Raw genomic sequence first — 15,710 nt, 5'->3', positions numbered from 1 at the left:
CTGCCACCTCAGGAGGAGAAAGGGGACTGAGAAAGGGACTTAACCACCTGTATCCTGGCCGTTGCTTAATACAGTTGCCTGCCACCTCAGGAGGAGAAGGAGGAAATCCTCCTGCTACTCTCCCCCTCCCAAGCCAGCTAAGAGGAGGAAGGGGACTGAGGGAGAGACTTTAAATACACCCGTATCCTGACCGTTGCTTACTACAGTTGCCTGCCACCTCAGGAGGAGAAGGAGGAAATCCTGCTGCTACTCTCCCCCTCCCAAGCCATCTAAGAGGAGGAAGGGGACTGAGGAAGGGACTTTAAAACACCTGGCTGTCGCTTACTACAGTTGCCTGCCACCTCAGGAGGAGAAGGAGGAAATCCTGCTGCTACTCTCCCCCTCCCAAGCCAGCTAAGAGGAGGAAGGGGACTGAGGAAGAGACTTTTAAACCACCTGTCTCCTGGCTGTTGCTTACTACATCTGCCTCTCACATGTTGCTTACTACATCTGCCTGCCTGTTGCTTACTGGGGAAGAGACTTTAAAAACATCTATCTCCTGGCTGTTGCTTACTACATCTGCCTGCCAACTCAGGAGGAGAAGGAGGAAATCCTGCTGCTACTCTCCCCCTCCCAAGCCAGCTAAGAGGAGGAAGAGGACTGAGGAAGAGACTTTAAAAATACCTGTCCCCTGGCTGTCGCTTACTACATCTGCCTGCCACCTCAGAAGGAGAAAGGGGACTGAGGAAGGGACTTTAAAAACACCTGTCTCCTGGCTGTTGTTTACTACATCTGCCTGCCACCTCAGGAGGAGAAGGAGGAAATCCTGCTGCTACTCTCCCCCTCCCAAGCCAGTTAAGAGGAGGAAGGAGACTGAGGAAGAGACTTTAAGAACACCTGTCTCCTGACTGTTGCTTACTACAGTTGCCTGCCACCTCAGGAGAAGGAGGAAATCCTGCTGCTACCCTCCCCCTCCCAAGCCTGCTAAGAAGAGGAAGGGGACTGAGGAAGAGACTTTAAAAACACCTGTCTCCTGGCTGTTGCTTACTACATCTGCCTGCCACCTCAGGAGGAGAAGGAAGGAAATCCTGCTGCTACTCTCCCCCTCCCAAGCCAGCTAAGAGGAGGAAGGGGACTGAGGAAGAGACTCTAAAAACACCTGTATCCTGGCTGTCGCTTACTACATCTGCCTGCCACCTCAGGAGGAGAAGGAGGAAACCCTGCTGCTACTCTCCCCCTCCCAAGCCAGCTAAGAGGAGGAAGGGGACTGAGGAAGAGACTTTAAAAACACCTGTCTCCTGGCTGTTGCTCACTACATCTGCCTGCCCCCTCAGGAGGAGGAGGAGGAAATCCTGCTGCTACTCTCCCCCTCCAAAGCCAGCCAAGGGGAGGAAGGGGACTGAGGAAGAGACTTTAAAAACACTTGTCTCCTGGCTGTTGCTTACTACATCTGCGTGCCACCTCAGGAGGAGGAAGAGGAAATCCTGCTGCTACTCTCCTCCTCCCAAGCCATCTAAGAGGAAGAAGGGGACTGAGGAAGAGACTTTAAAAGCACGTCTCCTGGCTGTTGCTTATTACATCTGCTTGCCACCTCAGAAGGAAAAAGGGGACCGAGGAAGAGACTTTAAAAACACCTGTCTCCTGGCTGTTGCTTACTACATCTGCCTGCCACCTCAGGAGGAGAAAGGGGACTGAGGAAGAGACTTTAAAAACACCTGTCTCCTGGCTGTTGCTTACTACATCTGCCTGCCACCTCAGGAGGAGAAAGGGGACTGAGGAAGAGACTTTAAAAACACCTGTCTCCTGGCTGTAGCTTATTATTTCTGTTGTGGTTTTATATTGTATTTAATGTTTTATGTGCATTTTGGTATTATGTATATTACTTGTTGCCTGTAAACCGCCTTGAGTCGCCGAAAGGCAGTAAAGAAATACAGTAAATAAATAAATAAACAGTTTAGAATTCTCCATGACACCTGCACAGACATCAAAGCCATAACCATACAGATCATAGTATTTATTGTTGTGGCTGAGCAGAATTCTCATCTGGCCAGCAGACGAGAAGCCATCTCGGTGAAAGGTCATCGCAATGCTTTTATGATGACGAGAGCCTAATGTTTTCATGTTAAATAGGTATTTAGGCCTCTTGCAAACTCTGAGAAAGCGTCAGTTCAACGTAGCTTACTAGCCTGGAAGCTTCATGGAATAACCTTAGCCTGGAAAGCAGTACGCTTGGGATTTCTTGCATTGTGATTCATGGGGCAAATGTTTCATCGCCTGTACCTGGGACTCTGGTTTGAACTTTGCCAATAGAATTGTGTGTCCTGTTTTTATCTGAAGGTCTTTGGAATTATATCCTTCTTTTAACTTTATTCTTTGACTTGGATTTTTTCCTCAATAAACTATAAAACTACAGCTCTTTGTGTGGTGGTGTTTGGAAGCAGGGTGATGCTTACTCTGAGTTGCAACATTTATCACTTCTGTCTATGCTTGTGAAAATTGTTCAGGAAAGCTAAAAGGAAGAAAATCAATTCATTTGAAACGTAGCACGCGAGGGATATCGTACAGATACCACGGACTACCAAAAAAGATAAACAACCGAGAGCTATGAAACCTGACCTTTCACTAGGAGCCAAGATGTCTACAGTGAGGCCGTCGTACTTTGGACCTATTTATGAGATGATAAGGCTCGTTGGAAAAAAAATCCGATAATGCCTGATAAAGCAGAAGGCAATGGGAAGAAAAAGATGACAACACAACAGATGGATCAAACCGAATCAAGGTCGCAATTTTGACTTTTCAAGACAGCTGAGGCTCTTGGGGGTCTCTCAGTCGTAGGGTAGTCCTCAATTGGAGTTAGCGTGATGGTAGACAATAGCAACAAAGACTAAACAACACATCAAAGGCCAATTGTTTTCCATTCTTGGAGCTGTTAAGTCAGCCAACAGATGCTGGGCTAAAGAGATTATCCACTGGCTGGCCACGAATGTTATCCAATTAATTAGAGGCTGATGAAGCAAGAGTTTCCATCACCATTTGAGCGTTGGACTATGACTCTAGGGAACTGAGTTCAGATCCCTCCTTGGCCTGGCTGGCCTTGGGTGAGTCACACTCTCTCGGCCTCAAAGGAAGGCAAAAGACAACCCTCTGACTGTAAGTTAGAATCATAGACTCAAAGAGTTGGAAGAGACCTCCTGGGCCATCATCCAGTCCAACCCCATTCTGCCAAGAAGCAGGAATGTTGCATTCAAACCACCCCTGACAGATGGCCATCCAGCCCCTGTTTAAAAGCTTCCAAAGAAGGAGCCTCCACCACACACCGGGGCAGAGAGTTCCACTGCTGAACGGCTCTCACAGTCAGGAAGATCTTCCTCATGTTCAGATGGAATCTCCTCTCTTGTAGTTTGAAGCCATTGTTCCGCGTCCTCGCCTCCAGGGAAGCAGAAAACAAGCTTGCTCCCTCCTCCCTGTGGCTTCCTCTCACATATTTATACATGGCTATCATATCTCTTCTTCAGGCTAAACATGCCTAGCTCCTTAAGCCGCTCATCATAGGGCTTGTTCTCCAGACCCTTGATCATTTGAGTCGCCCTCCTCGGGACACATTCCAGCTTGTCAATATCTCTCTTGAATTGCGGTGCCCAGAATTGGACACAATATTCCAGGTGTGGTCTGACCAAAGCGGAATAGAGCATGGGGAGCATGACTTCCCTGGATCTAGACACTAGGCTCCTCTTGATGCAGGCCAACATCCCATTGGCTTTTTTTGCCGCCACATCCCATTCCTGGCTCATGTTTAACTTGTTGTCCACAAGGACTCCAAGATCTTTTCCACACGTACTGCTCTCAAGCCGGGCATCATCGTCCCCCATTCTGTCTCTTTGCATTTCGTGCCAAAGTGGAGTATCTTGCATTTGTCACTGTTGAACTTCATTTTGTTAGTTTTGGCCATTCATCTCTCCAATCTGTCAAGATCCCTTTGAATCCTGCTCCTGTCCTCTGGACTATTGGCTATCCCTCCCAATTTGGTGTCGTCTGCAAACTTGATGATCCTGCCTTCTAGCCCTTCATCTCAGTCATTAATAAAGATCCTGATCAGGACCGGGCCCAGGGGGGAACCCTGCGGATGGCACTCCACTCGTCACTTCTTTCCAGGATGAAGAGGAGGAAGCCTTGGGGAGAATCACCCTCTGGGTTTGTCCACTTAACCAATTCCAGATCCACCTCACCGTAGTTTTGCCTCGTTTCCTTGCCAGAAGGTCATGGGGGACCTTGTCGAAGAAGGCCTTCCTGACATCCAGACACGTTCCATCCACGGCATCATTCCCTGCATCTACCCAGCTTGTAAGTTAGATATGGCTTGAAGGCACACAACCACAGAGCAATAGTATCTGTGCATTGAAAAGAAGGCAGCCAATTCAGTTATGCACAACAACAAAAAATCAGCTGTCTCCTATTGCAGTGGTAGATTTGGATTCAGATTTGCTTTTGGAGGGAAGATAGATTGCAGTCATAGCAAGAATGGGCAAACCCAGGCTCGGAGGGAGGATGAAGCCCCTTGGGCTCTCTTCTCAGTTCCTCCTCTCTCACCATCCTATCCTCCTTTCCTTCTCTCTTGCCTACCTCCTTCCTTTCCTCCCTCCCTGATCTCCCCCTTTTCTCCTTCCTTCCCTTCCCTCTCTTCCTTCTTCCCGTTCTTCCTTACCTCCCTCCCTCCCACCCTTTCGGCCTTTCTTCCCTCTTTCGTTCTTCCTTCCTCCCCTTTCCTGCCTCCTTCCCTCTCTTTCTCCTTCCTTCCCTCCTTTTTCTCCTTCCTTCCCTTCCTCCTTCCCTCTTTCTTCTTCCTTCCTTCCCTCTTGTTGTTCCTTCCTTCTCTTTCCTTCCTCCTTCCCTTTCTTCCTTACCTCCCTCCCTCCTTCCGTTCCATCGTCGTCCTTCCTTCCCTCTTTCCTCCCTCCTTCCCTCTTTCTCCTTCCTTCCTTCCCACTTTCCTTCCACCTAACCTCTCTTTCTCCTTCCTTCCTTCCCTCTTTCTCCCTCCTTCCCTTTCTTCCTCCTTCCTTCCCTCTTTCCTCCCTCCTTCCCTATCTCTTTCTCCCTCCTTCCTTCCCGCTCTCTTTCTCCCGCCCTCCTTCCTTCCCTCTTTCCTTCCTTTTCTCTTTCCTCCTTCCTTCTGCTTCCTTTCCTCTTTCCTCCCTCCTTCGCCCTTTCTCCTTCCTTCCCTTTTGTTTCCTTTTCTTTCGTCCCTCCCCTCTCCCCTTCTCTTTCCTTCCTTTCCTTTTCTTCTCCTTCGTTCCCATCTTTCCTTCCTTCTCCTCCCTTCATCCCTTTCCTTCTTTACCTCCCTTTGTCCATCCCTTCCAGCCTGCCTTCCTTCCCTCTTTCCTCCCTCCTTCCCTCTCTTTCTCTTTCCTACCTCCCCTTTCCTCCCTCCTTCCCTCTCTTTCTCCTTCCTTCCTTCCCTTTCCTCCATTCTTCCCTCTCTTTCTCCTTCTTTCCTTCCCTCTTTCCTCCCTCCTTCCCACTCTTTCTCCTTCCTTCTCTTTCCTCCCTCCTTCCCTCTCTCTTTCTCCTTCCCTCTTTCCTCCCTCCTTCCCTTTCTCCTTCCTTCCCTCTTTCTCCTTCCCTTTCTTCCCTCCTTCCCTCTCTTTCTCCCTCCTTCCCTCTCTTTCTCCCTCCTTCCTTCCTCCTTCCCTCTCTTTCTCCCACCCTTCTTACTTCCCTCTTTCCTTCCTTTTCTCTTTCCTCCCTCCTTCTTTGTCCTTCCTTTCCTCTTTCCTCCCTCCTTCCCCCTTTCTCCTTCCTTCCCCTTTGTTTCCATTTCTTTTTTGTCCCTCCCCTCTCCCTTTCTCCTTCCTTCTTTCCTCTCTCCTTCCCTTTTTTTCTCCTTCCTTCCCTTCCCTTCATCCCTTTCCTTCTTTACCTTCCTTTCTCCATCCTTCCTTCCCTTCCAGCCTTCCTTACTTCCCTCTTTCCTCCCTCCTTCCCACTTTCTTTCACCTTCCTTCCTTCCCTTTTCTCTTTCCTTCCTATTCTCTTTCCTATTTTCTCTTTCCTCCCTCCCTTCCCTCTCTCCATTCCCTTCCTTCCTTCTCTTTTTCCTTCCTCCTTTCCCCAAACTCCACCAGTGATCACATTTGGGCATATTGAGCATTTTTGCCAAATTTGGTCCAGATCCATCATTGTTTGAGTCCACAGTGCTCTCTGGATGGAGGTGAACTACAACTCCAAAACACAAGGTCAATGCCCACAAAAGCCTTCCAGTATTTTCTGTTAATCATGGGAGTTCTGTATGCCAAGATGTGGTTCAATTCTATAAAAATGTTCTTTGATTATGATTGAACTATAAATCCCAAGAACTACAACTCCCTAATATCAAGGCCTATTTCCCCCAAACTCCACCACTGTTCACATTTGGGCATATTGAGGATTTGTTGGGTATATTGAGTTTTCGTGCCAAGATTCATCATTGTTTGAGTCCACAGTGATCTCTGGATGTAGGTGAACTACAAATCAAAAACTCAAGGTCAATGCCCACCAAACCTTTCCAGTATTTTCTATTGGTCATGGCAGTTCTGTCTGCCAAATCCGGTTCAGTTCCATTGTTGGTGGAGTTCAGAATGCTCTTGGATTATAGGTGAACTACAAATCCCAGCAACTACCACTCCCACATGTCAAGGTCTATTTTTCACAAACACCACCAGTGTTCACATTTGGCCATATTGAGGATTGGTACCAAGTTTGGTTCAGATCCATCATTGTTTGAGTCCACAGTGCTCGCTGGATGTAGGTGAACTACAACTCCCAAACTCAAGGTCAATGACCACCGAACGCTTCCAGTATTTTCTGTTCATCGTGGGAGTTCTGTGTGCCAAGTTTGGTTCAATTCCATCGTTGGTGGAGTTCAGGATGCTCTTTGATCATGGGTGAACTATAAATTCCAGCAATTACAAGTCCCAAACATCAAGGTCTATTTTCCCCATCTAAGAATCAAAGGAACAGAGTAATTTAGAACTAAGTGTGAAACGAGTTGCCATGAAATTGTGGAAACGAAGCCATCGTGTTCCTAATGAGCTACATCGCATCTCATCTTATGCATTACATCTTATTTATCTTATGTAAGCCTGAGGGCAAATTCACATTATGTAAGCCGCTCTGAGTGGCTTTGTGGCTGAAGAACCCGGTAAAAACGCTCTATTATTATTTAAATGTCAGACTTCCCCAACAAAAACTCCCATGTGAAAACTAGTGGATTCTGGTTAGAAAAGACTCATCATTATTATTCACTAGCCGTCCCCTGACACGCGTTGCTGTGGCCCACGTGGGAGATCTGTGTACCAAGTTTGGTTCAACTCCATCGTTAGTGGGGTTCAGAATGCTCTGTGATTGTAGGTGAACTATAAATCCCAGCAACTACAACTCCCATATGTCAAGATTCCATTTCCCCCAAACTCTACCAGTGTTCACATTTGGACATATTGAGTATTCGTGTAGAGTTTGGTCCAGATCCATCATTGTTTGAGTCCACAGTGATCTCTGAATGTAGGTGAACTACAACTCCCAAACTCAAGGTCAATGCCCACCAAACCCTTCCAGTATTTTCTCTTGGTCATGGGAAAACTATGTGCCAAGTTTGGTTCAATTCCATTGTTGGTGGGATTCACAGTGCTCTTTGATTGTAGGTGGACTATAAATCCCAGCAATAACAACTCCCAAATGTCAAGATTCTATTTTCCCCAATCTCCACCAGTGTTCACATTTGGACATATTGAGTATTTGTGTAGAGTTTGGTCCAGATCCATCATTGTTGGAGTCCACAGCGATCTCTGGATGTAGGTGTTTGAATGGTATTTGATTGTAGGTGAACTATAAATCCCAGCAACGACAACTCCCAAATGTCAAGGTCTATTTTCCCCAAACTCTACTAGTGTTTACATTTGGGCATACTGAGAATTGTTGCCAAGTTTGATCCAGATCCATCATTGAGTCCACAGCAATCTCTGGATGTAGGTGAACTACAACTCCCAAACTCAAGGTCAATGCCCACCAAACCCTTCCAGTACTTCCTGTTGGTTATGGGAGTTCTGTGTACCAAGTTTGGTTCAATTCCATTGTTGGTGGAGTTCACAGTGCTGTTTCATTGTAGGTGAACTATAAATCCCAGCAACTACAACTCCCAAATGTCAAGATTCTATTTCCCCCAAACTCCACTAGTATTCACATTGGACATATTAAGTATTCATGTACAGTTTGGTCCAGATCCATCATTGTTGGAGTCCACAGCGATCTCTGGATGTAGGTGAATTAAAACTAGGGTTTGAATGCTCTTTGATTGTAGGTGAACTATAAATCCCAGCAACGACAACTCCCAAATGTCAAGGTCTATTTTCCCCAAACTCTACTAGTGTTTACATTTGGGCATACTGAGAATCGTTGCCAAGTTTGGTCCAGATCCATCATTGTTTGAGTCCACAGAGATCTCTGGTGAACTACAACTCCCAAACTCAAGGTCAATGCCCACCAAACCCTTCCAGTACTTCCTGTTGGTAATGGGAGAACTGTGTGCCAAGTTTGGTTCAATTCCATCGTTGGTGGGGTTCAGAATGCTCTATGATTGTAGGTGAACTATAAATCCCAGCAACTACAACTCCCAAATGTCAAGATTCTATTTTCCCCAATCTCCACCAGTGTTCACATTTGGACATATTGAGTATTCATGTAGAGTTTGGTCCAGATCCATCATTGTTGGAGTCCACAGCGATCTCTGGATGTAGGTGTTTGAATGCTCTTTGATTGTAGATGAACTATAAATCCCAGCAACTACAACTCCCAAATGTCAAGATTGTATTTTCCCCAAACTCTACCAGTGTTCACATTTGGGCATATTGAGTATTCGTGTAGAGTTTGGTCCAGATCCATCATTGTTTGAGTCCACAGTGCTCTCTGGATGTAGGTGAACTACAACTCCCAAACTCAAGGTCAATGTCCACCAAACCCTACTTTCTGTTGGTTATGGGAGTTTTGTGTACCAAGTTTGGTTCAATTCCATTGTTGGTGGGATTCACAGTGCTCTTTGATTGTAGGTGAACTATAAATCCCAGCAACTACAACTCCCATATGATGAAATCAATTTTTTTGAGTGAAGGACATAGATTGGGTTGTTAGGAGTCTTGTGTCCAAATTTGGTGCCAATTCGTCCAGTGGTTTTTGAGTTGTGCTAATCCCACAAACGAACATTACATTTTTATTTATATAGATGGCTATCATGTCTCCTCTCAGCCTTCTCTTCTTCAAGCTAAACATGCCCAGCTCTTTAAGCCACTCCTCATAGGGCTTGTTATATATATATAGATTTATGTAGCCTTTTTATTATATAGACACACTTCCTAAAGAACTCCATGAGACTTCTGTCCAAATAAATACATATTTAAAAGAGACTGTCAGATGAAAACAAAATATTCGAAATGGCATCAAAGCACTCCCGATAGACAACCTCTGCGGAAAAGCCTCCAGAGAAGGAGACTCCACCACACTCTCCAGGAAGTTCTTCCTGATCTTTTCAGTCGAATCTCTTTCCTTTCCATTTGAACCCATTGCTCTCTTCTTGTGCCCTGGTCTCTAGAGGAGCAGGAAGTCAATTCTCCTCCTTCTCAATGGGACATCCTTTGAAATCCTGAAGCAGGGTTCTCCTGTTCCCTCTCAACCTTCTCTTCTCCCAACTAAACATCCCCCAGGAGGAAAGGAGGAAGGAAAAAGAGAAGGAAGGGAGGAAGAGAAAGGAGGAAGGGAGGAAAGAGAGAAGGAAGAAACGACAAATGGGAAAGAAGGAGAAGGAGAAGGAGAAGGAGAAGGAGAAGGAGAAGGAGATGGATGGAAGGAAGGAAGGAAGGAAGGAAGGAGAAAGAGAGAGGGAGTGGAGGGAGGAAAGAGGGAAGGAAGGAAGGACAAATAAGAAGGAAGAAATGGAGGGAGGGAGGAAGGGAGGAAAGAAGGAAGGAGAAAGAGAGAGGTAGGAGGAAAGGAGAAAGGAAGGAAGGGAGAGGGAGGGAAGGAGGGAGGGAAGGGGGAGAAATGGAAGGAAGGGAAGGGAAGGGAAGGGAAGGGAAGGGAAGGGAAGGGAAGGGAGGAAGGAAGGAAGGAAGGAAGGAAGGAAGGAAGGAAGGAAGGAAGGAAGGAAGGAAGGGAGAAAGAGAGGAAGGAGGGAGGAAAGGGGAAAGGAAGGAAGGAGAGGGAGGGAGGGAAGGAGGGAGGAAAGAGGGAGAGATGGAAGGAAGGAAAGGAAGGAAGGAAGGAAGGAAGGAAGGAAGGAGGGAGGGAGGAAGGGAGAAAGAGAGGAAGGGGGGAGGAAAGGGGAAAGGAAGGAAGGAAGGAGAGGTAGGGAAGGAGGGAGGAAAGAGGGAGAGATGAAAGGAAGGAAGGAAAGGAAGAAAGGAATCATAGAATCCTAGAATCCAAGAGTTAGAAGAGACCTCCTGGGCCATCCAGTCCAACCCCATTCTGCCAAGAAGCAGGAATATTGCATTCAAATCACCCCTGACAGATGGCCATCCAGCCTCTGTTTAAAAGCCTCCAAAGAAGGAGCCTCCACCACACTCCGGAGCAGAGAGTTCCACTGCTGAACGGCTCTCACAGTCAGGAAGTTCTTCCTCATGTTCAGGTGGAATCTCCTCTCTTGTAGTTTGAAACCATTGTTCCATTGCGTCCTAGTCTCTAGGGAAGCAGAAAACAAGCTTGCTCCCTCCTCCTCCCTGTGGCTTCCTCTCACATATTTATACATGGCTATCATGTCTCCTCTCAGCCTTCTCTTCTTCAGGCTAAACATGCCCAGCTCCTTAAGCCGCTGCTCATAGGGCTTGTTCTCCAGGAAGGAAGGAGGGAGGGAGAGAGAAAGAGAGGAAGGAGGGAGGAAAGGGGAAAGGAAGGGAAGGGAAGGAAGGAAGGGAAGGGAAGGGAAGGGAAGGGAAGGGAAGGGAAGGGAAGGGAAGGAAGGAAGGAAGGAAGGAAGGAAGGAAGGAAGGAAGGAGAAGAGAAACGGAAGGGAGAGGAAAAAGGGAAGGAAGGATGAAAAAGAAGGAAAGAGAAAGAGAGAGGGAAGGACGTAGGAAAGAGGGAAGGAAGGAAGGATGGAAGGAAGGAGAAAAAGAGAGGGGAGTGGAGGGAGGAAAGAAGGAAGGAAAGGGAGGGAAGGAAGGAAGGAGTGAGAAAAAGAGGAATGTGGGAGGAAAGGGGAAAGGAAGCAAGAAAGGGGAGGAAGGAAGGAGAAGAGAGAGGGAAGGAGGGAGGAAAGAGGGAAGGAAGGACGAAAAAGGAGGAAAAAAAGAGAGAGGGAAGGACGTAGGAAAGAGGGAGAGAGGGAAGGAAGGAGAGAAGGAGAAAGAGAGAGAGGTGAGGAGGAAGGAAAGAGTGAAGGAAGGAAGGTTCGGATGGTGGGAGAGAGGAGGGCCTGAGAAGAGAGCCCGAGGGGCCGCATCCTTCCCTTGGGCCTGGGCTTGCCCATACCTGTTCTCAACGGAAAATATCGGTTGCTAGGAGCAGCTTGGAGAGTCTTACCGGGGTGTGCCATGGGGACCAGGTAGCTGCTGTTCTTGGAGTTGTAGATGACCACGGCTTGGGCGCCCTGTGCGGCCGCGCGCTGGATCTTCTCTGCGAAGGTGCAGTTGCCCCTTTCGACGAGGGCGATCCAGGGCGACCCCGAGGCGGGGAACTTGGTGTTCCAGAGGCAGGCCTGCAGGCCAGAGGCGTTGGCGGCCACCACGGGCCCGTGAGCGCTGGCCACGGGGGAGTGCACCCCGTACAGGCCGCACTCGCACCTCTCGCTCTCCGTGGAGTCGTTGGCGGCGTTGAAATAGAAGACGCTGACGTTGGCCTTGACGGGGACGGCCTGCCCGGCTCTCAGCACTCCGGCCAGGACCAGGAAGCAGGCGGTGCCGAGCGCTCTCCCCCAATTCATGGCTGGTTTACCGGAGCGGAACATGGGAGGGCATGGACGTGCCTTCACCTGCCCGCTGTTCGTCTGCCGCTTCCGCCCAGGAACTGAAAGGACACTCCCGGGCAGGTAAGCCACACCGCTCCTCCCAGGTACATTACAGCTTGGTTACGCCATCTCCATTTCAGCTTATCTCCAGGGAATAAAAACACACCTGACACTAGAGCGACTGGGCGAAAGGACAGCCACGCAACACCCCAGCCTTATATGCCACAGGTCCTTCCTCTCTCTTTCTCCTTCCTTCCTCCCTCCCTTCTTCCCTCTCTCTTCTCCTTCCTTCCTCCCCTTCCTTCCTTTCCCCTTTCCTCCCTCCTTCCTCTCTCTTTCTCCTTCCTTCCTTCCTTCCCTTTTTCCTCCCTCTCTCTTCTCCTTCCATCCTCCCCTTCCTTCCTTTCCCCTTTCCTCCCTCCTTCCTCTCTCTTTCTCCTTCCTTCCTTCCCTTTTTCCTCCCTCTCTCTTCTCCTTCCATCCTCCCCTTTCTTCCTTCCTTCCCTCTTTCCTCCTTCCTTCCCTCTCTCTTCTCCTCCCTCCCTCCCCTTTCTTCCTTCCTTTCCCCTTTCCTCCCTCCTTCCTCTCTCTTTCTCCTTCCTTCCTTCCCTTTTTCCTCCCTCTCTCTTCTCCTTCCATCCTCCCCTTTCTTCCTTCCTTCCCTTTTTCCTCCCTCTCTCTTCTCCTTCCATCCTCCCCTTTCTTCCTTCCTTCCCTCTTTCCTCCCTCCTTCCTCTCTCTTTCTCCTTCCTTCCTTCCCTTTTTCCTCCCTCTCTCTTCTCCTTCCATCCTCCCCTTTCTTCCTTCCTTCCCTCTTTCCTCCCGCCTTCCCTCTCTCTTCTCCTTCCTCCCTCCTCTTTCTTCCTTCCTTTCCCCTTTCCTCCCTCCTTCCTCTCTCTTTCTCCTTCCTTCCTTCCCTTTTTCCTCCCTCTCTCTTCTCCTTCCATCCTCCCCTTTCTTCCTTCCTTCCCTCTTTCCTCCCTCCTTCCCTCTTCCCCTTCCTCCCTCCCCTTTCTTCCTTCCTTTCCCCTTTCCTCCTTCCTCTTTCCTTCTCCTTCCTTCTTTCGTTCTTTCCTCCCTCCCTCCATTCCTTCCTATTTGTCCTTCCCTCTTTCCTCCCTCCACCCCTCTCTCTTTTTCTCCTTCCTTTCCTCCTTCCCTCTTTCCTATGACCTTCCCTCTTTCTTTCCTACTTTTTCATCCTTTCTTCCTTCCCTCATTCCTCCCTCCCCTTTCCTCCCTCCTTCCTCTTTCTTTCTCCCTCCTTCCCTCCTTCCTTCCTTCCTTCCTTCCTTCCTTCCATCCATCCATCCATCCTTACCTCCCTCCTTCCTTACCTCCCTCTTTCCTCCCTCCTTCCCTCCCACTCCTTCCACACCTTTTTTTCTAAATTTATTACAATGGCTTTCCCCAGCCTGATGTTGGACTACAACTCCCACAGCTGGGAATCATGGGACTTTAAGTCAACACATCCGGAGTATGTGTTGATTTAACTCTGTCTGATACAGAGTTAAGTCAACATTTCCATAACTCTCTACAACAAGCAAGAGAGGATGCATTCAACGAGGCAGAGGACCAGGCTTGAAGCAGATTGACACCTTGCTAACTGCAAGGGCTCAATGTATAATACATTTTTCTCCTCTGACAACTGACAACATAATTATTGTGTTGTAGAGGAGGCCGTGGTGGTTCACAGTCTCATAGGCTGCTGACAGGTCTATGAAGACAGCTCCTGTGATCTGCTGCCTTTCAAAGCCATCTTCTATGTGCTGAGTCAGGTTCAACACTTGCGAGTTTCATCTATGCTGATGATCGTGCCATCACTGCTCAAGCAGGGAGCTTTGAGATGGTTGAACAGAAGCTCTCCAAAGCTCTAGGTGCTCTTACTGCCTATTACAGGGAAAACCAGCTGATCCCTAATCCATCTAAAACACAGACATGTGCCTTTCACCTTAAGAACAGACAAGCATCCCGAGCTCTGAGGATTATTACCTGGGAAGGAAGGAATCCCACGGGAGCATTGCAGCGCACCCAAGTACCTGGGAGGAGTCACTCTGGACCGTGCTCTGACCTACAAGAAGCACTGCCTGAACATCAAGCAAAAAGTGGGCGCTAGAAACAATCTCATACAAAAGCTGACTGGCACAACCTGGGGATCACAACCAGACACAGTGAAGACATCCGCCCTTGCGCTATGCTACTCTGCTGCTGAGTATGCATGCCCAGTGTGGAACACATCTCACCACACTAAAACAGTGGATGTGGCTCTTAATGAGACATGCCGCATTCTCACGGGGTGTCTGTGCCCCACACCACGGGAGAAATTACACTGCTTAGCCGGTATTGCACCACCTGACATCCGCCGGGAAGTAGCAGCCAATAGTGAAAGGACCAAGGCAGAGACATCTCCAGCTCATCCCTTGTTTGGGTATCAGCCAGCACGTCAAGGACTTAAATCTAGAAATAGTTTTCTAAGATCTACAGAGACACTCGCTGGAACACCGCAGCAAGCGAGAGTCCAAAAGTGGCAGGCTCAAACCCAGAATACCAAATGAGAGATTCCCCGCTGGGCACACAGAAGACTGGGTGACTTGGAAGGCGCAGAACAGACTGCGCTCTGGCCCCACGAGATGCAGAGCCAACCTCAAGAAATGGGGCCACAAAGTAGAATCCTCGACATGCGAGTGTGGAGAGGAGCAAACCACTGACCACCTGCTGCAATGCACCCTGAGCCCTGCCACATGCACAAGGGAGGACCTTCTTGTGGCAACACCAGAGGCACTCCAAGGGGACAGATACCGCTCAAATGACATTTAATCAACTACCAAACTCACAATTTTTGTATTTTGCCTGTTTGTTTGCTTTGTTCTGTTAGAAATGTAATATAATTGACTGGCTGCCCTGACACGACAAATAAAAACGAAAATAATGTTCTGGTTGGGGGTCACCACAACATGAGGAACTGTATTCAGGGGTTGCGGCATTAGGAGGGCTGAGAAACACTGCATTAACGTTTCCTTCGCTCTCTCCAACCAGAGATCTAATCTCATATCATGGGGCAACAGTAGCAAAATGACAGTTCTGAAGTGGCAATGAAAATAATGTTCTGGTTGGGGGTCACCACAACATGAGGAACTGTATTAAGGGGTCACAGCATTAGGAGGGTTGAGAACCACTGCATTAACATCTCCTTAGCTCTCTCCAATCAGAGACCTAATCTCATATCACGGGACAACAGTAGCAAAATGACAGTTTTGAAGTAGCAACGAAAATAATGTGATGGTTGGGGGTCAGCACAACATGAGGAACTGTATTCAGGGGTTGCAGCATTAGGAAGGTTGAGAACCACTGCATTAACGTCTCCTTAGCTCTCTCCAACCAGAGATCTAATCTCATATCACGGGACAACAGTAGCAAAATGACAGTTCTGAAGTAGCAACGAAAATAATGTTATGGTTGGGGGTCACCACAACATGAGGAACTGTATTCAGGGGTCGCGGCATTAGGAGGGTTGAGAACCACTGCATTAATGTCTCCTTAGCTCTCTCCAATCAGAGACCTAATCTCATATCACGGGACAACAGGAGCAAAATGACAGTTCTGAAGTAGCAACGAAAATAATGTTATGGTTGAGGGTCACCACAACAGGAGGAACTGTATTAAGGGGTCACAGCATTAGGAGGGTTGAGAACCACTGCATTAACATCTCCTTAGCTCTCTCCAATCAGAGACCTAATCTCATATCACGGGACAACAGTAG

General features: G+C 48.2%; 1 protein-coding gene across 1 annotated transcript in view; it reads right to left on the bottom strand.

Annotated features, from left to right (window-relative positions):
• The window catches only part of RNF128 (ring finger protein 128), a 100,910-nt gene extending 88,969 nt beyond the window's left edge, over positions 1–11,941 (bottom strand). Inside the window, exon 1 of the mRNA XM_060756510.2 lies at positions 11,527–11,941. Coding sequence (XP_060612493.2) covers positions 11,527–11,926 — 400 coding nt within the window. The 5' untranslated portion in view covers positions 11,927–11,941. The remainder of the gene's footprint in view (positions 1–11,526) is intronic.
• Positions 11,942–15,710: the final 3,769 nt, after the last annotated feature.

The sequence above is a fragment of the Anolis sagrei genome, chromosome 10 (genome assembly GCF_037176765.1).
Source record: "Anolis sagrei isolate rAnoSag1 chromosome 10, rAnoSag1.mat, whole genome shotgun sequence".
NCBI lineage: Eukaryota > Metazoa > Chordata > Lepidosauria > Squamata > Dactyloidae > Anolis > Anolis sagrei.
Note: the sequence above shows the minus strand (reverse complement) of the source record. Positions and strands in the feature narration are given on the sequence as shown.